The sequence below is a fragment of the Carassius carassius genome, chromosome 7 (genome assembly GCF_963082965.1).
Source record: "Carassius carassius chromosome 7, fCarCar2.1, whole genome shotgun sequence".
In the NCBI taxonomy this organism is placed as follows: domain Eukaryota; kingdom Metazoa; phylum Chordata; class Actinopteri; order Cypriniformes; family Cyprinidae; genus Carassius; species Carassius carassius.
Genome location: NC_081761.1, coordinates 17,076,371 through 17,098,185, shown reverse-complemented (window position 1 = coordinate 17,098,185; position 21,815 = coordinate 17,076,371). Strand labels below are relative to the sequence as shown.

Genomic DNA, 21,815 nt, shown 5'->3' with positions numbered 1-21,815 from the left:
GAGGAGGGGCCGGGGTGAAAAAAACCCTCTCCAATATTTTGAATTTGGACTGCAATACCTAGTTCAACCACTCGGTGTCAAGCATACAGCACCCTTAAATGTTTATGAGCTCTGCTGACCCCGCCCCTCTCTTCTGAGCTGCTCTCTGAGAGACAGTCGCTGTGTCTCATTTCGGAGGCTGCATCCTCCGGAGGTCGCATTTGAAGGCTGCATATGTCATTGGGGAAGTCCTCATTAAGAAAAGTAATCATAATAAAATTGACAGTTTTTCCTTGTGATGTTTTTTAAAATGCTATAGTTTATTTTTTACTTTGCAATTTAACGGTTACTTTTCTTAAATGAGTCTTCCCCAATGACGTATGCAGCCTTCAAATGCGATCTCCGGAGGACGCAGCCTCCGAAATGAGACACAGCTAGTAATCGTTAAAGTTACGTGACATACAGCCAAGTATGGTGATCCATACTCAGAATTCGTTCTCTGCATTTAACTAATCCAAAGTGCACACACACAGCAGTGAACACACACACACCGTGAACACACACCCGGAGCAGTGGGCAGCCATTTATGCTGCAGCACCCAGGGAGAAGTTGGGGGTGTAGTGCCTTGCTCAAGGGCACCTAAGTAGTGGTATTCCCGACCCGAGCTCGAACCCACAACCCTAGGATTAGGAATCAGACTCTCTAACAACTAGGCCACGACTTCCCAGTCTTGATCATGGTGTCTCCCCTGCCAGGTAAGTTAGCTGCATTCATTGTGAAACTTGCTAATTATCATATATGCCGCGTTTCCACCAAAATTACCCAGAATATTTGTACCAGGAACTTTTTTCCCCAGGAACTTTTTTCTCCCCAGACCTGTTGCTTCCTGCGTTTCCACCGCGGTGTAAAGTACCGGGAAGATTAGGCAAATAGACTGGTGACATAGGTCTGCGTGCGTTTCTCAATACAAAGTGCGCTGATTTTGGACTTGCATCCTCGGTAGTTCAGACTTTGTGCATTCGACTTGGGAGTGTGATGTCCATGATGACGCAAATGCACTGATCTATATATAGATCAGCGCGCAAATCCGGTAATTCTGCAAACAGCAGCATACATGACATCAGTCAGCTAGCCTTGACTACTGCAATTTTCCTCACTGTACATTTACAATAAAACGAATTCTGATATCAAATACCATTGCCTCCTTTCGTTTTCATTTAAACATAATAACAGCTGCAAAAAATGTACTTAGTTCAGGGATATGTGTATATATATATACAGCCATTACAATGAAACGAAATATATAAATTTGCCTTTTTTATTTTCATTTTAACATATAGATAAATTGAATACAGACCAAAGATTACCTGTTAGATTTACCCAAAACTAATTATATTTTATGTTTAACCACTAAAGAGACATCAGAGCCAGCGGCACATACCACAAGGTCTAGCCGAGGTGAGGCTGCTCTCGGTGGAAACATGATTACTGAGCTCCTTCTGATCGTGTGGAGCTCACGTCTCTGAACTCGGTGAAACACATTTTTAAATAGGCGCTGTCTTTATAAATAAACCACAGATTTGATTTTTAAACAAATACATTTTTGCCTGAAATACTTTTAAAATTACATTTTTATGACACAATAACAGTAATATTTTGAAAATGATCCGAATAAATGCTGGTCGAAATCACATTGCTGTGTGAACTCAACCAATCAGAATGTTTAGCGCCCAAGTCCCGCCCCCAAAAGTTCCGGAACTTTGAAAAAGTACTACCTCGCCAGCAGGGACTTTCTGAGGGGCATTTTTTTACCCGGAACTTTATTTAGTTCCTGGTTCCTGCGGTGGAAACATACTGAGTACCAGCCCAAAGTCCCTAGTTCCTGTGTAAAGTTCCTGAGGTGGAAACGCGGCTATATATTAGGAAAGGCGATTTGCAAAGATTCATTAAAAAAAACCTTAGACTCACTTCTTCTGTAGATGAATCTGGATCAGGAATGATTCGCGCGAACATAGATGCATTTATGTAGATCAGGGATGCTTTCTCTTCAAAAACAAATGTAATCCACTGCGTCATCAGCGGCTCAGATATCGGGAGTAAATGATGACTGCTTTGTTCATTATTACGTCCAACAACAGAACACCTCATTCGATTAGGAGTCATTCTTGTCTACATCTGCTCCGGTGGTGAAACAATGGCGGACTGACGACAGCTTACTCAGGGGCCTGTTATTGTGACGTCACACATTTTCTGTAAAGATACAAATCAAAACAACTCACCTGTCAAGTAAAACACAAGCGAGATCGGCATCTCTTTCTAGTTGAAGTTTGTCCAGAAGCTACTTCCGCATTTGTCCACAAAACTGTTGTCATGTGGTTTCTACGCAGGGGGGCAGGGTTTCATATTTTATTGAAGCATCCCTTGGAGCCGCCATTGGCTAGTGTACACCCAACTGCTGTTAGCATTCCATTGACTCCCATTCATTTTGACGTCACTTTGACAGCAAATAACTTCACATCTGAGGCGTTTAAAGACTCCATTTGTCCATTCATTATTTCTTAAGAAACATCAAAATGTATAAAAGGCCCCATTACCTTGTATCTTACATTGTGGCCCCGTAGAAGCAGTTTTTGTAAAAATAGGCTAACGATTGCGTCATAACCTGCGACTCTCTGTCGCACAGTAGAGAAATTACCGTATGAACAGGAGTAGAAGCTCGCAGGCAATCTTTTACTGTCTATGAGGCTATCGGGGGGACGTGGAGGCATGAAGTCAAGAGGGAAGCCCATAGAGAGTCCATAAAAGCAACGGGACAAAATTATTCAACAACGTCTGCAAGATTCGGTGGGTGATTCAGATTTCTCTTGGCACAGCGATTAGAAGACTTACAGGTTGCTCACGTGACATTTACGTCATCAAGCTCAGTTTGAGTCTGCGCAGTACGCTCGACCCCCAGGAAGTGCGTGCTTCTAAATGACTTCACTTGTCTCCGTTGAATCCAATGGGGTTGCTTTGTCCATTTCTTTTACTGTCTATGTTTTTACATCAGTAAAGGCGGTAACAAAGGGTAACTAACGTCATTGTAAGGCGACTGCACTGCCCTGTGTCACTGATTAGAATGGGAATTTTCTCATGATTTACAAGTAGTTGAAAACATTAGAGTTCTCTTACGAGAGCTTCGCGCCCTTCACGCCACTTCCCGCCGAAACGGGTGTGGCCCAACCCTATAAAAGGAGCTCGAAAAGGCTGACTCACCTGATTTTTCATCTCTTCAGCGAAGCTCATGCATCGCTGGATCACGAAGGAAGCAAGCGCAGTCTGATAGGCAGCGGGACGAGCCACTTCTGAAGCTGCTGGCCTTCGCCGCCTTCCACTGCCGTTCCTGCTGCGCTCTCCGGCGCACATATCCTTTCAATTCTGTTATATCCAACTGTTCTTTATGCGTGTGTGTGTGTTCGCCCTGCGACACACACTCGTAAAAGAGCTTGCGTCTTTTTTAAGATGCCTTCCTGTGGCTCGTCAGAGCCCCACTCAGCGAGGGAGACCGGTACGTCATCTGTGTCTCCTGCCTGGGTGAAGATCATGCAGCGCTCGCGCATCGCTGACGGCGGATGCCCTCACTGCGAGCTGTTGCCATGGTGACTCTGAGGACTCGCTTGGCCTTTTTCTCTGAGCCTGCATTCTCCGCTGCGCTGAGGCGCCGCACTCTGCTAGCTTCGGGCAGTGAGGGCTGGGCGAGCTCCTAGGATCTCGCGCCTTCTGCTCAGAAGCCCAGCAAACGAGCTGACATCGAGAAGGAGCCGAGGCGAGTGCTCACGCTGGCCGCGACGAGTCTCGTCATCGAGTGGTCTGCACCATCGCCCCCCCCTCTCGTTCCCGGCTGGATGGTAGTTTCCTTTCGGATGAGCGTACTTCTCAAAGCCCGCCTCATGTCTTCCTGAGCTTCACGAAGAGGTGGCAAAGGCTTGGAACGCTCCATATTCAGTGCGAACTCGTTCGTCTGTCTCACTAGCATTCTCCACACTGGATGATGCTAAAAACAGGAACTACCAGTCACTTCCGCCGGTGGAACAGGCGATAGCGACGCACCTTTGTCCGCCCTCTGCTGGACGGCGGACGAAAGCGGTGTTGCCATCTAAAGCCAGCTGCATGACGTCACCTCTGCTCGCGTGAATCTTTCTGCTGCTGAGCAGGCTGTGTCTGCACTGCATACGATGGCTGCTTCATCGAAGCGCTGGTGTATGAGTTCCGCTGTGGCCGAGCTCTCACCCAAGCGCGCCGCTGTTTCAGTTCCAGGAATTGTGACTGTCTCTGCGTTTTGTGCAACGCGCAAGCCTGCACAGTTGCCCGCTTGCCTGCACACAAAAGCCGTTATCACAACAGCTTCAGCAACGCAGCTCGAGACCCCCGTTCTCGCTCTATCGGCCGTTGCCCCACGCCGCGGGGACCGGGGCAGAGGATTACGGTGAGGCCGGGAGCCCCGAAGCCATCCTAGGAAAGCACCGGTGTACGAGTCGCCGCGGCCGAACTCTCACCTAAGCGCGCCGCTGTTTCAGTTCCAGGGATTGTGACTGTTTCAGCGTCTTTTGCAATGCGCAAGCCTGTACGGTTGCCCGCTTGCCTGCACACAAAAACCGTTATCACGGCTACCCAGTTATTTCCCGAAAGAGGTGTAATTTCTGGTGTCCCGGCCACGGCCCATGGTGCTATAAATGTAGTGACGATGCCCACTGCTCAGTGCCCATCTTCACATATAAGCACAGCTCTTCACTCAGCTCAGAATCAAGGGCCGCCACGTCTTAGTCCATTCGGACAACATTTCTGTGGTGTCCTACATAAATCGCCAGGGCGGTCTTGGGTCCCGAAACCTGTGCAGGCTGACGGAACGCCTCCTGGTTTGGGCTCAGCGCAACTTGCGCTCGCTGAGGGCAGTTCATGTGCAGGGGCTACAGAATCTGGGTCCAGTCAGGAGGTCCCGTAACAACATTCCCAAGGCGAATGGTCTCTACACCCGCAAACAATCCGGCTGTTGTGGGAGAGATTTGGCAGGGCGGAGATGGACCTCTTCGCGTCCCACGAAAACGCTCACTGCCCCGCGTTCTTTTCCAAGAACGAAAGCGCGATGTCACGGAGATGGCCGTGCTGCCCGCTTTATGCTTTCCCTCCCATCTCCCTCCTTCCGCAGGTGATAGAACGGGTGAGAGAAACGAGATGTTCAATACTGCTTGTAGCACCTTTTTGGAAGAACCAACCATGGTTCCCAGATTTGATGCAGTTAGCAGACATCGCCCCGTGGCCAGTGCCGTTGAGGAGGGACCTCCTCTCGCAGGCCAGGGGCTCGATTTGGCACCCTCAACCGGAGTTGTGGTCCCTCCATGTGTGGGCGCTCAACGGTTACCCGCTGATCTCTCAGTGGGAATGCTAAATACCATCACTCAGGCTAGAGCTCCGTCGACACGACGGCTGTATGCCTCGAAGTGGTCGGTGTTCTCCAGCTGGTGTACAGCTCGGGGATGTTCACCCCTTAGTTGTGAGGTGACGGAGGTTCTCTCCTTCCTACAAGAGCTGTTGGATAAGGGCAGAGCCCCATCCACGCTCAAAGCTTATGTGGCGGCCATCGCAGCGTTTTCTGAAACAGCGCTCGGTCAGTCAATAGGAAGGAACGATTTGGTCATCCGCTTCCTTAGAGGAGCTAGGAGGCTGGATCCTCCCAGACCTCCGTCAGTCCCTATATGGGACCTCGCGGCGGTTTTGGAGGCCATGAAGGGTCCCCCTTTTGAGCCTATCCAATCGATTAGCCTCCAGCATCTGTCGTTCAAGACGGTATTCTTGTTGGCTCTCGCTTCAGTGAAGCGTGTGGGTGACCTGCACGCGCTCTCGTGAGCCAGTCGTGCTTGGAGTTTGGGCCTAATGACTCAAGGGTCATACTCAAACCTATGCACGGTTATGTGCCAAAGTCCCTCAACACGCCGTTTCGGGTTCAGGTTATTGCCCTGTCTGCCCTGTCGGTGTCAGGAGAGGATGGAGACTCAAGTCTTCTTTGCCCTGTTAGGGTTTTAAGAGCTTATGTGTCTCGCTCCGCTGTCTTTCGACAGACTGAGCAGCTGTTTGTCTCGTTCAGTGGATGTTCCAAGGGAATGGCTGTTTCGAGACAGACTCTATCCAGATGGATAGTTGACGCCATAGCGTTGGCTTACGCTTCCAGGGGTCTTCAGTGCCCACTGGGCGTCAGAGCACACTCCACGAGGGGCGTCGCTTCGTCGTGGGCGTGGTCTACTGGGATCTCCTTGCAGGATATATGTATGGCGGCAGGTTGGGCCTCGCCGTCTACATTTATCAGGTTCTATAACCTGGAGGTTCCCGCCTTGCAAGCAAGGCTGCTGTCGGTATAGCCGAATCAGGGCCCTGATGGGAATTCTGAGTTCGTGAGCGTTATGCGCTGCCAACTGTTATATGGGCAGTATTGCATAAGACCCGCATTGCCATATTGGTCAGGCCTTGCCTCGACTGTGTGATGATTGTATTGCCGCATCTACGGGTGCTGCTAGATATGGGATGGAGGACTCCCCCCCTCTCCTGTCCTGGGCTCTCTGTAAGTCCCTCGGGTGACTGTGCACTGTAAATCCTGGGCGTTGCTTCAGGTTTATTGGTGTGTGATCCCTGCGCGCACGGCGTTTTACATGGGGTTCCCGTAGCGTCTTAGCTAAGACGCAGTACGAGAGAATTCTCGTAAGAGAACGTACTCGGTTACTAACGTAACCTCGGTTCTCTCTAGAAGAGGGAACGAGTACTGCGTTCTCTGCCGTGCGTACGATTCACTCTGGTTCGCTTCGGCGATGAAATAAATCAGGTGAGTCAGCCTTTTCGAGCTCCTTTTATAGGGTTGGGCCACACCCATTTCGGCGGGAAGTGGCGTGAAGTGGCGTGAAGGGCGCTAAGCGCCCTTATTGGTCTGATATTGCATCAACCTGCGCTTGATAGGCTGTGCACTTGCCGCAGAGCAGCCAATGAGCGAGCGAGCCGTCTCGCCTATGGCTGTGTACTGCTGCTAATGCGCTTTACAAAAATTCAAAATTAAGGATAATTTTTTGCTTCAGTATTTCGTGAAAAGAGACTTTTCCCGTAGCGTCTTAGCTAAGACGCAGTACTCGTTCCCTCTTCTAGAGAGAACCGAGGTTACGTTAGAAATTGTACCTTTAATGGTGCCAACAACTTTTAAGTTCAAACAACTTGTAAAAGTGCATGTACCATCATATGATCCCTTTAACAATGATATAATTTTTCTTGAACTGCCAAAATCTGTTTTGTACCTTAAAATGTACTGATAACTAACATTTTACTACAGGTTGTAAAACAGAAAGCCACACATTGAATCAAAATCACCATCATGATAACACAAAATAATGCAATAAAGATTATCTATATAACAGAAAATGCAACATAAAATGTATGTTAGTTGCTACTGATAACAAAAATGATTTAAAAAAGGTATTCAGAGAATGTCTTTGCGTTTCACTGTAAATGATGCAAAGTGCCCTCCCCCCCAAAAAAACATTAATTTTAATATTTTTATAGCAAATTTACATATAATTGTCACAAACACGCCAGGTTCCACCTCCACACAATCACGGCGCACACCCTCACCTGAATACTAATCATCACCACCTGATCCGCATCACCTATCATCCACCACAGCACCACAAAAGCCACACACACGCACCCAGTCATTGTCCGGTCACGTTCGCGACAAGATCATTCCTGCGCTAACTATTAGGACTAACTCCTCTTTACCTTCTCTCCAAGGATAACCTCTGAAGACTCTTCTTCCATCTTCTCTCCAAGGATTACCTCCAAGATCCTCCTAAGACCCCACGGTGCGTGTGTGTGGGACCCTCCTTCCCGGCACGGATCCCAACACCCATCCACTGCATGGGTCCAATCTCCCTCCAAACTGGACTCCTTCACCATGAGGACATTCATCTGCTGGTTCTGGAGGATTCCACCGCTGACGTCATCCTAGGGCGCCCGTGGTTGGAGCAGCATAACCCGGTGATCTCCTGGAAGACCGGAGAAATCCTGAAGTGGGGCGAAGCCTGCTTTCAATCATGTATCTCCGGCTGTCCAGTTCCCGTGGAACGTCCCTCCGAATCACTACCAGTCTACACCACCTCTATTGAAAGCCCTGCCATCAACCAGTCCATCTCCATACCCCAGTGCTACGCCCCCTTCAGTGATGTCTTCTGCCCGAAGCGGGCCTCCAAGCTGCCTCCACACCGGCCATGGGACTGTGCTATAGATCTGCTGCCGGGTGAACCAGTGCCTAGGGGACGGATCTATCCCCTATCCGTTCCCGAGGAGAAGGCCATGGAGGATTACATCAGGGAGGCGCTGGCTCAAGGATACATCCGCCCATCTACCTCCCCTGCTGCTTCGAGTTTCTTCATCGTGGCCAAGAAGGATGGAGGTTTGCGGCCATGTATAGACTACAGAGCCCTGAACAAGATTACTCAGATGTTTGGCTATCCTCTTCCCCTCGTCCCAGCGGCCCTAGAACATCTCCGTGGTGCCACTGTATTCTCCATGTTGGACCTCCGCAGCGCGTATAATCTCATCCGGATACACGAGGGGGACGAGTGGAAGACCGCCTTCATCACCCCTACTGGCCACTACGAGTACTGCGTGATGCCGTATGGGCTAGTAAACGCCCCCTATGTATTCCAGGATTTAATGCATGAGGTGCTCCGGGATTTCCTCCATCAATTCGTCCTAGTGTACATCGATGACATCTTGATATACTCCCGGAGCCAGGCCGAACATCGACGCCACGTTGCGGAGGTCTTGTAACGCCTGAGGGACTTCCAGCTCTACCTAAAGGCAGAGAAGTGCCCATTCCATCAGCCCTCAGTGCAGTTCCTTGGCTATACCATCGACCGCAGTGGCATCCGGATGGACGAGGGGAAGGTAAGCGCCGTCCGGGATTGGCCCATTCCTACCACCATCAAGGAACTACAGCGATTCCTTGGCTTCGCAAACTTCTACAGACGATTCATTCAGAACTTTAGTACCATCACCAGTCCTCTAACCAACCTCCTTCGTCAGAAGCCCAAGTCCCTGTGATGGACTCCTGCCGCCACCGAAGCCTTCCAGGCCCTGAAGCTGGCCTTTACAACCGCCCCACTCCTCGTGCATCCTAACCCTGAGTTACCATTCGTCGTGGAGGTGGACGCCTCTACAACCGGAGTGGGTGCGGTCCTGTCTCAGCAGCAGGGGACGCCCAGCCGCCTCCATCCATGTGCCTTCTTCTCCAGGAAGCTCAACCCGGCGGAGGTAAACTACGACATTGGCAACAGGGAGCTACTGGCCATCAAGCTTGCCCTGGAGGAGTGGAGACATTGGCTGGAGGGTGCCAAACACCCCTTTCAAGTTCTCACTGACCATAAAAATCTGGAATACCTTAGGGCAGCCAAGAGACTCAACCCAAGACAAGCCAGCTGGGCGCTATTCTTCACCCGCTTCCAGTTCTCCATCACTTACCGCCCTGGGGCAAAGAATGTTAAGGCCGATGCTCTGTCCAGATGTTACTCACCCGAAGAGAGGTCTCAGAACCCCGAACCCATCCTCTCAGACAAGGTTATAGTGGCCCCTATCGCTTGGTCTGCGGAAACCCTACCTCCAGCCGAAACTCCTACCAACGCTCCGCCGGGTTGCCCACCAGGACACCAGTACATCCCTAGGACACGTCACACTCCTCTCATCCACGCCACCCATACATCACTTGGCACTGGTCACCCGGGGGTCAATGAAACCCTCTCGTTGCTACGGGAACGCTTCTGGTGGCCCAACATGGCCTCGGATGTCAGAAGGTACGTGAGTGGATGTAACAGCTGTGCCATGTCCAAGAGTCCTCGCCATCTACCATCTGGCAAACTCCATCCTCTGCCAGTCCCCAACCGCCCATGGTCACACCTGGGAGTGGATTTCATGACCGACCTTCCTCCCTCTGATAATAACACATGTATTCTGATTGTTGTGGATAGATTTTCTAAAGCATGTCGTCTTCTTCCTCTGAAGGGTCTCCCCACTGCCATGGAAACGGCAGAACTGATGTTTAACCATGTCTTCAGGTACTTCGGCATTCCAGAGGACATAGTGTCGGATCGGGGCCCCCAATTCATCTCCCGGGTATGGAAAGCATTTTACTCCCTCCTAGGTGTGGCCATAAGCCTATCCTCCGGCTACCATCTGCAGTCCAACGGGCAGACGGAAAGAAAGGTCCAGGAGATCGGACGCTTCCTCCGTACCTTCTATCATGTCCACCAGAACTCCTGGAACCAATTCCTGGGGTGGGCCGAGTACGCACAGAACTCCCTCCGTCAACCCACCACCGGACTCACACCCTTCCAGTGCATACTCGGCTACCAGCCACCCCTGTTTCCCTGGTCTGGAGAGCCCTCTGACGTTCCCGCGGTCGACTATTGGTTCCGGGAGAGCAAGAGGGTCTGGGACGCGGCCCATCACCAACTACAACGGGCGCTCCGTAGACGCAGGACGGCAGCCGACCTTCGCCGTTCCGAGGCTCCTCAGTACCAACCCGGTCAGAAGGTCTGGCTGTCTACCCGGGACATCCGCCTGCGTCTACCCTGACGCAAGCTTAGTCCCAGATTTATTGGCCCGTTCACTACCACTCAGCAGATCAATCCGGTCACCTACAAACTGCAACTTCCTCCCGAGTACCGGATTCACCCCACATTCCATGTCTCACTCCTGAAACCTCACCATCCTTCTGTTCTTCCCTCCACAGAACCTGGCGAGACGGAAGCCCCCCCTCCACTCCTCCTAGATGACGGTGCAGCCTACTCGGTCAAGGACATCCTGGACTCCCGGCGGCGTGGTGGGCAGCTGGAGTACCTAGTGGACTGGGAAGGATACGGTCCAGAGGAACGCTCCTGGGTCCCACGCAATGACATCTTGGACCCCTCCTTGCTGGATACCTTCCACTCAAGACACCCCAACAGACCAGCTCCCAGGGGTAGAGGACGCCCACCACGACGTCGGGGTCCCCGGCCCTCAGGAGCGGGCCCTGGGGTGGGGGGTACTATCACAAACACGCCAGGTTCCACCTCCACACAATCACGGCGCACACCCTCACCTGAATAGTAATCATCACCACCTGATCCGCATCACCTATCATCCACCACAGCACCACAAAAGCCACACACACGCACCCAGTCATTGTCCGGTCACGTTCACGACAAGATCATTCCTGCGCTAACTATTAGGACTAACTCCTCTTTACCTTCTCTCCAAGGATAACCTCCGAAGACTCTTCATCCATCTTCTCTCCAAGGATTACCTCCAAGATCCTCCTAAGACCCCACGGTGCGTGTGTGTGGTACCCTCCTTCCCGGCACGGATCCCAACACCCATTCACTCCTCACTTCCCGCTCCTCTGCTTGTGTCCATTCAATAAACAACATCTTTCATCTGTTACTCCTCTGTCTCAGAGTGATCCGTAACAATAATGCAATGTTAAACCATTTACAGGTTTACATCACATATGGAATACTATCTTTTACTGCGGGATTTTTTCTTTCTTTCTGTTTGTAAAATGTACAAACTTTTTTTTTGTAAACTGGATTCCTGTGAAATGCAAACAGACCAGCATTTTAAATATTTATTAAAAAAAATAAAATAAAAAAGGATGTCTTGCTGCTGGCAATAAGAAAGTTGAACAAAGCAGGTATGTACTTTGGGAAGTGAGATGATTCTTTGTTTCCTGATAACCTCAATATGACACTTCCTCTTACAGAAAGAAACACAGAGAGGCTTCTGGCAAAGGTGGGGCCAGGTGTCATATTACTTTTTGTGATGCAATTGCTGTCTAGGCCTTATATCTTTTAGTACTAGCACATTCCCAAGATAAGGTAGACTTAATATTTAAACAGACTAATCATTAGACCAAATTTTAATAATTTCTGATTTAAATAAGGAAATTATTGCAATAATGCAAGGATTTTCTCTTGCATTTCATGGTAATGACACTCCTAAAAAGATCCAAAGTTTAAAATTCAGTAACTTTAATTAACCTGAAAACAAAATGGTGTCTTATTCTGTGTGAAAAAAAGTGCAGTGCAAAGACACAATTCAAGGAGTAAGTCTTAGACAAAGTGTTTGGTTATGACAATAGAGGAGTTGTATTTCACTCATCCCATTCACACAGAATCATATAACAAATCTCTGCCCTACAAATCACCATCACGTGTTCCATTATTCAGAAAAAAGTGACACATGAGCTAATACAGTGGATTTCCTCATAGCAAATGCTTCATCTGTAATAAATTATTCTCTGAAGCTGCATTTTAACTGCCTAAACAATTTAGAGTGGCAGAAAGGACTTTTCACTCAACCTGACTGAACTAAAGCTTGGAGATGTGCTTCGAGCTCTGTGTGAGTGTTGATTTAACTCCAGTGCCTTTGTATTGTATTGATAATGATTTGCCTATTTTATTTTAATTATTTTCAATCATTTGACAGCCTCAAGCGAGACTCTCATCCTACTCCCTCTGCTTGGTTTGACTTAATGACACAAAGTAAACATACAGGATGCAAACACATTTCACACACAAGTGAAACCTGCCCTGCAAGTGCCTATTAAGAGTTTGTGTCTCATGTGATCAAGTGTTTGCTTTAGACATTTATTTTTCTTTTGGGACAGACATTAAAATATTTATATTTTTTTTCACTAATCTATGTTTCATTTGGTTTGTGAATGATTTAGCACACTCAGTTTTTTTGAGCACTTCCTGTTCAGGGACCAACATTTCCTCAATTATGTCATCATATTTGACTTGAAATGTGCCATATTACATACAGCTGGCTGTCAGAGACACACTAAGAAATGTAAATATAAATATTATAAAATGGATTACAACACTGTGCTGGAATTATTTGCAGATATATTAGTAACTGGGACTAGTTCATTTGAATAACTAACATATCTAGAATTTAAAAGTTCTGAAAATTATTTTAAAGTCGGATAGTTAATGGCTCTATAGAAAAAGGAACTAAAACTGCTAACATATTCCTAGTTGTAAGTGTTTCAGATATTCAGTACGTAAAATGGTTTGTTTGCTTTTCAAAGATATAGCTGTGAAGTCTCAGATATCTCATTCACATGATTTGAATGAATGACAACTCATTTTGTTTATATAAAGGCTAATTGTCTGCAAACTAAGAAGCTTGTATGACAAGACTGTCCACATATCTGTAAGATGTCCTCAATGTCATGACTCATTCCCTTTTCACTGGTTAAACTAGTATTTTTTTTAAAAAAGTGATGTCATTTTCAAGTTAAGATTATGATGACATATTAGCATGACCAGACTGTGACATGATGTTCACAAGAAAATGAATGAATTAACAACTGTATATTTATAACAATATTTCTTTTTCACTGAATTTAAGGCTCTAATAAAGCAAAAAAAGATTGCAATGTGGAGTTACCTAAATAAAGATTATTAGATATACCTAGAAACTTTTATATGAAGTAAACAACAAAGGCACTGTGGCTGTGCTTGTTTACGACTGTTCCACAGCCATGTTCAGCACTGTGGCTGAGGTTCAGTTTGCATATGTGACATCAGTCCAGTGGGAATAGGTCTTTCGCTGTAACGTTTTAACGCAACAGGTGCTAAAAATCAGCACACACACATACCCTCTTTTTACTTCACTGCATACAAAGATCTAATGGAATTTGAGATGGGAGGATTTACGAGAGTATGATTGGTACAAAACCAACTCTGTGCTAACCTGCTGCTCTGCAGGATGACAGAAAAAACGGGTGACTGTGTTAAAACGTGTTGCAGTTTGTGTAACAACTGTCTTTATAAAGTTAGCAAGGCTTTACTACAAAAATATTTTATGTTTAACCACTATAAGAGAACGCTGCTTCAAACAAATTAAGTGAAAAGGCACATTAAATTTAGTTTGTGACAAAATAATTACCTTTAAGTTTAGCACTATACTCTGTCTTGTCAGAATGGCTCCTTCTCACCAAGGTTGCGATGCTGATGTCACCTTTGGAAGCGTCATCATCCACAATAGTATCTGTCTTCCTCCTTTCCAGGTATCTTGTAAAAAGTCTGTTTCTCCTTTTAATTCCTTTCTCCTTCTCTTTTTTCTCCCCCTTTTCATTCTCTCTGTCATTCCCACTGGCCTGGTTGGGATCCATGTTGACCCCTTTCTGCTCCCTCTTGTTTGGCTGTCTGGTGTAAAGTTGAAAGTGAGAGACAGAGAAGGGGAGAGTCTGGGAAGAGGAACAGGTGCAGTGTTGCTGCTATTGCTGTGTATACACTGACTCCATGCAGGTAAACCCTCCCCCTCTGTTTCCGCTATACCTGCCTCAGAAGAGCTGTAGCCACACCTCCTTCACTTCTCTCTTTACAAAACACACACATATGAAGCTAGAGATGAAGGAGTCTGGTCTACCTTAAGGTGAAGATAGATGGTGTGGAATGGGATTCAAACAGCGTAATATTTTGCAGAGTGACTTGAATTTGCAAAGTAGCATTTGCATACCTGTTGGATCTGTCTCTGTCTGTCTGTCTGTCTATAACCAGAAAGAAAGCCATATCTGAAATATAAACTTTAATTTGGTTGATATACATATTTCAATGTTTGGTTGTCGTAATTGTGTGGGAAACTAAACAATCCCTTTAGATTACTGAAAATGTGTTGTGCAGATAGAGTTAATATTAAATAAGAAGGAGGGTCTGATGACTTAACTTTAAAGGGCATGACAAAGGTCGACATATCAAACAGGCCTGTAAAGATTTGTGTCAACATTTACAAAGCATTATGACAATGCTGGTGTATATATCAACATTAAGACCAAATTTGTAAACGCTGACAAATGTGTCATATGCCTGTGGTCTTTCAAATATGATTTTATTTTTATTTTCATTATCTTCTGGTTACTGTTTTAATAGATCAGATTTCCTATCAAATCTCAAATTGACTTTAATGAGAAATGGTTGTTGACTCATTTCAACTCTGACTAACATGCATGACTACATTCAGGGGTCAGCTGGTCTGTCTGTGTAAAAACGTAGTAAAAAAATGTCCCATATACAGGCATGTGAATAGATAACTTACCTTTCATACAAGTCAAATCTGGTAAATCTGGTAGTATGAGCTGCACATCACTGAGTCTAGTGTAGATAAAGAATGAGTGAATGGATGCATTCATCCGCCCATCACAGAGAGAGACAGCATCAGAATGTTAATTTTTTTAATTTTAATTTTCTATTTTTCAAATGAACTGGAATGTATAAACTAGATATATTTAGAACAATTAGGAAAATACCACATGAAGGAAACAATAACACACGGAGAAAAAAAAAGCCACACGGCATGTTAACAGCTAGTGATGGTAGTGACTTTTCCATATACATAATGAGGAAACTGTTTAGCGTTATTTTTTTATTTTTTGGGTTGATAGGGAGAAAACAATATTAGCAACTGAGGCAGATTGAACCTGACACACCAACTGTTTAAAATAAGAATGTAGTCAAACCTTGATTAAAAGAGTCATGAGTTTGGGAAAAAAAATTTATTATCATAATTATGTGATACTTAGTCCATGCCCTGCAGCCATGGCTCTATTTAGAAACGTAAACACAAAAGACAAAGAAATTAACTTTCATATAAACATTGGGTAAGTGTAAAAACTGTACCTTTAGGGTTACAACAGCTTCACTAAATCACTTTCTTTAAAGGGTCAACTTTGTATGTTATCCCCCTAAAGCTTCATTGAAGTACCCAGTTGGTGAAATGATTTTGTACATGCAACTCTCTCTGCAGATGACAGTCTGATTCAAGTCATTTTGGGTGATTGCGCGCCAAAAATAAAAAATAAAATGCTGTGACAAATTACTCACTCATCTGAATTTGGTCTGTTTAATTAAGATCTACAGATCATTTTCTTTAAATTTGAAAACAAACAAACAAACATTATAGCTAAATGCTTTTATAATAAAAACATAAAATTTGTGTGTTTGTATTATTAGTATGTAAATAATATTTAGTAGCCGATTGCTCTTTTTGTGAGCAGGCAGTGAAACTATTTTTTGTATTTATTTGTTGTTGAGTATGAGTTTAGAGTCAATTAACCCCGAGCCCTCTCCTGTTCTGAAAGTGAATGATAAGGTTATTTTTTTATGTATTTATTTAGTGTTATTTACAATAAATAAAGAAGGAACTCTGGTTTCTCCTGACCTGTGTGGTACCTATACTCTTCTGTTATGGTAATAAGATTTGCTTGATAAACTTTCTTGTATTAGTAAAGAATTGCACTGTGCTCGTATCCAGTGGCCTCTTTCTACTTCCTTTTTTCTTTTATCATATGGTACACTTTTAAGGTTTTTGTATATTTCCGGTCAACATGACTCACTCACTGTATTAATGTTTCTGATCAGTTTTAGCAGCAGAAAGGAGTATCAGTTTATTGAGGTGGAGAGGATCACACATTGAATTTTTTTAAGTCTACTGAAAAAAGGGAACTGTTGACATTGTCCCTTCTTTATTAAGCCCAGTTGGACTAAAACAGATTATAAAAGTCAAAGGACTTCCCACAATTTGTGATATCACAGTTGAGCTTAAAAAGATTTAGATTCGATTTAGTACATAAGCAAAATAATAAACAGTACACACCACAATTTCAGTATTACGGTGAACACACTGCAGTCTTTAGGATTTCTCTTTTAACTGAAAAATGTTGTGGGACACATTATCTTCTTACTTTACTGCACCACATGAGCTGGTTATAGCTAATGATCACATCTAACTAGACTTAGTTTTATAGAGGCCTGAATTGACATAGGCTAGTATATTTGCACAGCATTGATTGGTTTTGGTTGCCTTTATTCTTTGTACAATAACAAGTCTCTATGATTTCATTGCTTACCTCGAGTGCATTTATGTGAGATTAAAATACATTTCATGTCAACGTGCAGAGTTTTATAGTGACCTCTGTGCAATTGGAGAGATCAGTCCTGGTTTGTACAATGTAAATATTTCCAGATACTGGCACCTTTTGAGCTGTTTGTCAGTTTTTTTTCTTCTGCATTTGAGGATGCATTCAAAACTTCCTACGGTTGTGGTTACTATGCTAAGAAACTGGAAGTTTTGGGTATCTAAAAACACAGGATTTAATTATTCTCTAAACATCTCTCAAATGTGACTTGCACAATTGGAAATGGTTAAGATACAAATGAACAAATGAGATTTTAGAGGAAAAGATTATCATTGAATAAGTTTCATTTCAGTCTTCTCCTCACACAAAGCTATTGGATCTCAGAATACTTGAAGTACAATTTGTGATTGGTTTGGAGTAAACATTTGGTTCACTTGCATCTGCTAAGAATGAAAGAACAAAACAAAGAGGTGAATCTTTGGCAATGCAGTTATCTACGTACATCATTAAAGCTGAGTTTTTAACAGTCATTTTTAGCAGCCATAGAAAGAGGAAGAGCACCCCCTACCGAGCACTCATCAGCTGCCTTACATTTGCCTAATAATTTGTACTTGTATAGCTAAACGAATGGCTCTTTTTTAATTAAAATAACCCTAAAACTTAATAACAAAAAATAATGAGTGAAACTTAAATTTCAATTAATCTCTCTATACAGGTAATATCCACACTGTTCCCCATTCTTGCATATTTGCTTGGATAGATACTTTAGCTAACCTTTTGTGTGAATTACGGTCACCTGCCTATAGGTGGCAGTATGGAATATCTAAAAGAGAATTTGTGACGCGCAATGTGCGACACGTTTAAACGCAAGCAGAAATATACATCGATGTAAATAATGCGCTTAGTTATTCATACTGCCACGAGGTTTTCTGCTACCTTCTTCTCTGCACAGTACTCTCGAAAAAGCACGTCTTTATTTTCAGCTACTTACATTCATTTTAGAAAAATGGCACATTACCTTACAGAGCTGCGAGGACGACCAAACTCTACTGACTACAGGGTTTACTTGAGTAAGTTCGCCCTTCTTATCTTTTAATGCCATTCATAAAAATGAGCATTATAAACGGCTCACACCTTTCAAATAAAATGATTATTGGTGACAAAAGACTTATGATTTATGCACTCTAACGGTGGGAGATTTCTGAACGTCATAAGCAAGAGACAGAACATGCATGCATTAACAGTTACACTCACACAATTTAAAAATCTATCTATAAAACGATATAATTTGACAATTTATCGTTGTATTTTGTTCACTTTAGCAATACGCAAGGTCTCATGGTAATTTAAACATATAGAGTAACGTTAGATAATACTTCATTGATACCTTGGATTGGATGAATGATACAGATTGTAACATTTGCTTTGCAGAAAGTTCAGATGGAAAGTACATATCCCCTTTCCATGACATTCCTCTCTATGTTTCTGATGAACAGGTTTGTGTAATGTACTTCAAATCAGTGATGTTATGTCTGATAGTAAAAAATAAATGAGTAATTAATTGAATAACCTAATTGACATCAAGACAACAGGCACAATTCTTACCCAGTCTTTTTTTCTAATTTTGTTGCCATTATGTTTCTAACATTTCAGGAATGTGGTGTTCCACCAAAGAAGTTAAAAACTAATGAGGTAACCATTCATCATCAATCTACACATTTTGGGAGCTTATTGTTCGCAAAATAGAAGTTAATCATTTTGTGCTGTCTTTAACAGATATTGTTTAATATGGTTGTAGAAGTACCTCGTTGGTCAAATGCCAAGATGGAGGCAAGTATATTTTTAGAGTTGTATCAGTTTTTCTAGTGTCTGACTGTGGCTAAGATGACCAGCAATTCTCTAGTTCTTACTTTGATTGATCAGTGGCTGATTTGGCCAGTAAATTAGAAAGCTAATTTAATGTAGAATATAAGACTTGCATGAGAAGAAAAATAGAAAGAATATAAGACTTACATAAGATTAATAATAGAAAAAAGAGAGTTAAAAAATCAAGTCAGTTATTTATATCAATAAGTTGGCAAAAGGAAGATTTATTTGCCAATAATAATTATAAATAATACCATATATCTAATTTAGCTTTGTATCTGGGCTGTGTAGCTTCAGGCTTATACAGTAAGTACCAAATCGATCAAAAAAAAAAATTGCATTTTGATATTAAATTAAAATTTTTAATCCATTAAATATTGTGTTCTGATATTGTGCTTAACACAATGCAATAGTATGTTATTTATCTATTTATTTATTTATTTTTGTCCACAGATAGCAACAAAGGAACCACTGAACCCAATCAAGCAAGATGTGAAGAAAGGCAAGCTGCGATATGTTGCTAACATTTTTCCACACAAAGGTTACATTTGGAACTATGGTGCACTTCCACAGGTGATGTCATGGTTTTGATTATGGCTATGATTTTCAAAACTGTCTGCAATCTGATTTGAACATCTTAATTGTACAGTATTCTTGCGTTGTGTGTATGTGTGCCATTTTTTGTTATTATTACTAATCTTCTGTCACATTGCATAAATACTAAAAATACTTTTTTTTTTTTTTTTTTAAACCAATGTTTAAAGACATGGGAAGACCCCAGCCATACTGACAAGGAAACCATGTGCTGTGGAGACAATGACCCCATAGACGTGTGTGAGATTGGCTCCAAGGTCGGTGGAATCACTGGTTTATATAATATTTTACAAAACTATTTGCAACATTTAGCAGTTTTGTATTTCACACGCAAAATAACAACAACAACAATCCTAACTAAATTTTGCTTTCAGTTAAAAATATTGAAACCTTAAAATCAATATTTCTCAGTCTTTTCAAAAAAAAAATTAAAATGAGTTTTCACTCAGTCCTCATATTGCATTCCTATTTGACAGTTTCCCCCCCCTTCTAACGCTGTGTAGGTGGCATTTTTGGCCCATTGTTCCATCAGTGTATTATTATTTTGCATAATACATTCTTCTTTCTTTCCTAACACAAATTGGTTATGGGTCTGATTACTATATAAGCCACTGTATATTTCTGTGTTACAGGTGTGTGTAACAGGGCAGGTGATTCAGGTTAAAGTTCTTGGAATTCTGGCTTTGATAGATGAAGGAGAGACTGACTGGAAGGTAATAGCCATCAATATAGAGGACCCTGATGCATCAAGCCTTAACAGTGAGTCATTTGTAAAAATGTTTTTGTTATTAGCACATTATCAGCATTTATGACTGTGTAATCTCAACTAGTGTATCTCCAACAGACATTGAGGATGTGAGAAAGATTAAGCCTGGTCACCTTGAGGCTACCGTAGATTGGTTTAAAAAATATAAAGTGCCAGATGGGAAGCCTGAGAACCAGTTTGCATTCAATGGACAATTCAAGGATAAGGTAGTGTATCATAGAGGATTGATTATGAGAGAGAATTGTTAATTCACTTGATGATCAATCATCTAATGTAATGTTGTTAATATCATGTTAGGACTTTGCTATAGAAGTCATAAAATCAACACACAGCTTCTGGAAAGCATTAGTGATGAGAAAAAAGATGAAAGGTGATGACATTGTTTGGTGAGTGTAAGATTAGATTTTTTATTTCAGATTTATTAAATGACAGCAGAGTTTCTTTTTGTGATACATTTTAGTTTTTCTACATTTTCAATTGTTTGATATCTCATTTCTAGTCATTTTGATGACCGTTTAGATTTTTGTGGTGGTATTTACTTTGATCCATCTCTTTCTTAGTCAAAACACTTCCTTATGTGAGAGTCCATTCAAATGCAGTGATGCAGAGGCCAGTACTGAAGTTGAAGCTGTAAGTATTTATGTTCTTTCACTGGCTAATTTTTGCTATTAGACAGAAGGTAAATTTTCTTTTGCTGTTGTAGGCTACACAATATGGGGAACCCCTTCCAGTACCATCTGAAGGTAAATTTGTATTTTATGTTTTTCAATACTTTTACAAGTTACCTGACTTTGTTAACTTCATTTCTATTTTGCAGTGGACAAATGGCACTTCTTCACGAAGTAAAAGATCATTACCTCTTTGCAGTGTGATCTCAGAAGAAGGTAGAAAAGGCCAGAAGATGCCTTTATATGGGTTCAGTAATGTCCCTGGTGCAAAGATTTTTGTTTTATTAATGTTTTTTTTTTTTTTAAAACATTGCTTTATTTATTAGAACAAGACACATGCAACCCACCCACCCACCCAAAGACCCCTTTCATTAATTTGGTAAAATGACCAAGTTATTTTTGCAGTAACATTGGTGAACATGTTTCTGAACTTAAAAAGCACATGTTTCAGTGCCAAAGATCATGTTCATAATTTAAAGTTTGAACAGTTAATCTCTAGTTTCTTCAAACCGTGTCTTTTCATGCGTGTGTGTTTTTTGTTTATTTCTATTTATACACATTCTGACAAGTCGTTTAGGAACAAGTGAACAAGTTTAAGCTTAGGTACAAGGTTAAGAAAACTTTAGTTTGTAATTGCTGACATTAGGAACCAGTATGCACTGGGTATTTGGACAAGAAGAGTTTGTCTTGTCAAGATGACCAAGAAATCCAACTCTGTAGCAAGAATGTGAAGTTCCCTGCTCGATGTAAAAAATAAATGATATTCTACTTCTTTCTGTGGAATATGTACAATCAGAATCAAGTACTAGTATATAGGAAATAAACTCAATGATTTTTGTTTTTTCCATGATAATAGGTTAACAAAAGAAAAAGTGTTTTTTACTTTAATTCAAAATTAGTAATTCAAAAAAGGAGTCAAAATTACAAATATAAAGTTGCACAATTTACAGTATATTCTTGAAATAAATAT

The 21,815-nt window shown here is 42.9% G+C and overlaps 2 protein-coding genes across 3 annotated transcripts in view; one reads left to right on the top strand and one right to left on the bottom strand.

Moving 5' to 3' along the window:
- The window catches only part of arhgef38 (Rho guanine nucleotide exchange factor (GEF) 38), a 21,443-nt gene extending 7,234 nt beyond the window's left edge, over nucleotides 1-14,209 (bottom strand). Inside the window, exon 1 of the mRNA XM_059553404.1 lies at nucleotides 14,033-14,209. Within this exon, the coding sequence (XP_059409387.1) occupies nucleotides 14,033-14,209 (177 nt within the window). The remainder of the gene's footprint in view (nucleotides 1-14,032) is intronic.
- A 3,581-nt stretch (nucleotides 14,210-17,790) lies between these two features.
- LOC132143646 (inorganic pyrophosphatase-like) lies at nucleotides 17,791-21,146 on the top strand. Of its 2 annotated transcripts, none has more exons than XM_059554056.1 (12): nucleotides 17,791-18,021; nucleotides 18,383-18,447; nucleotides 18,605-18,643; nucleotides 18,728-18,781; nucleotides 19,271-19,390; nucleotides 19,582-19,668; nucleotides 20,044-20,170; nucleotides 20,256-20,383; nucleotides 20,475-20,563; nucleotides 20,738-20,807; nucleotides 20,881-20,920; nucleotides 20,995-21,146. In XM_059554056.1, exons 1-12 carry the CDS (start codon nucleotides 17,847-17,849, stop codon nucleotides 21,021-21,023), a joined length of 1,023 nt encoding a protein of 340 aa, XP_059410039.1. In that variant the 5' UTR covers nucleotides 17,791-17,846; the 3' UTR covers nucleotides 21,024-21,146. The 2 variants fall into 2 exon arrangements, with proteins under 2 accessions (XP_059410039.1, XP_059410040.1); XM_059554057.1 differs by having other exon boundaries at nucleotides 18,728-18,785; nucleotides 19,275-19,390.
- Nucleotides 21,147-21,815: the final 669 nt, after the last annotated feature.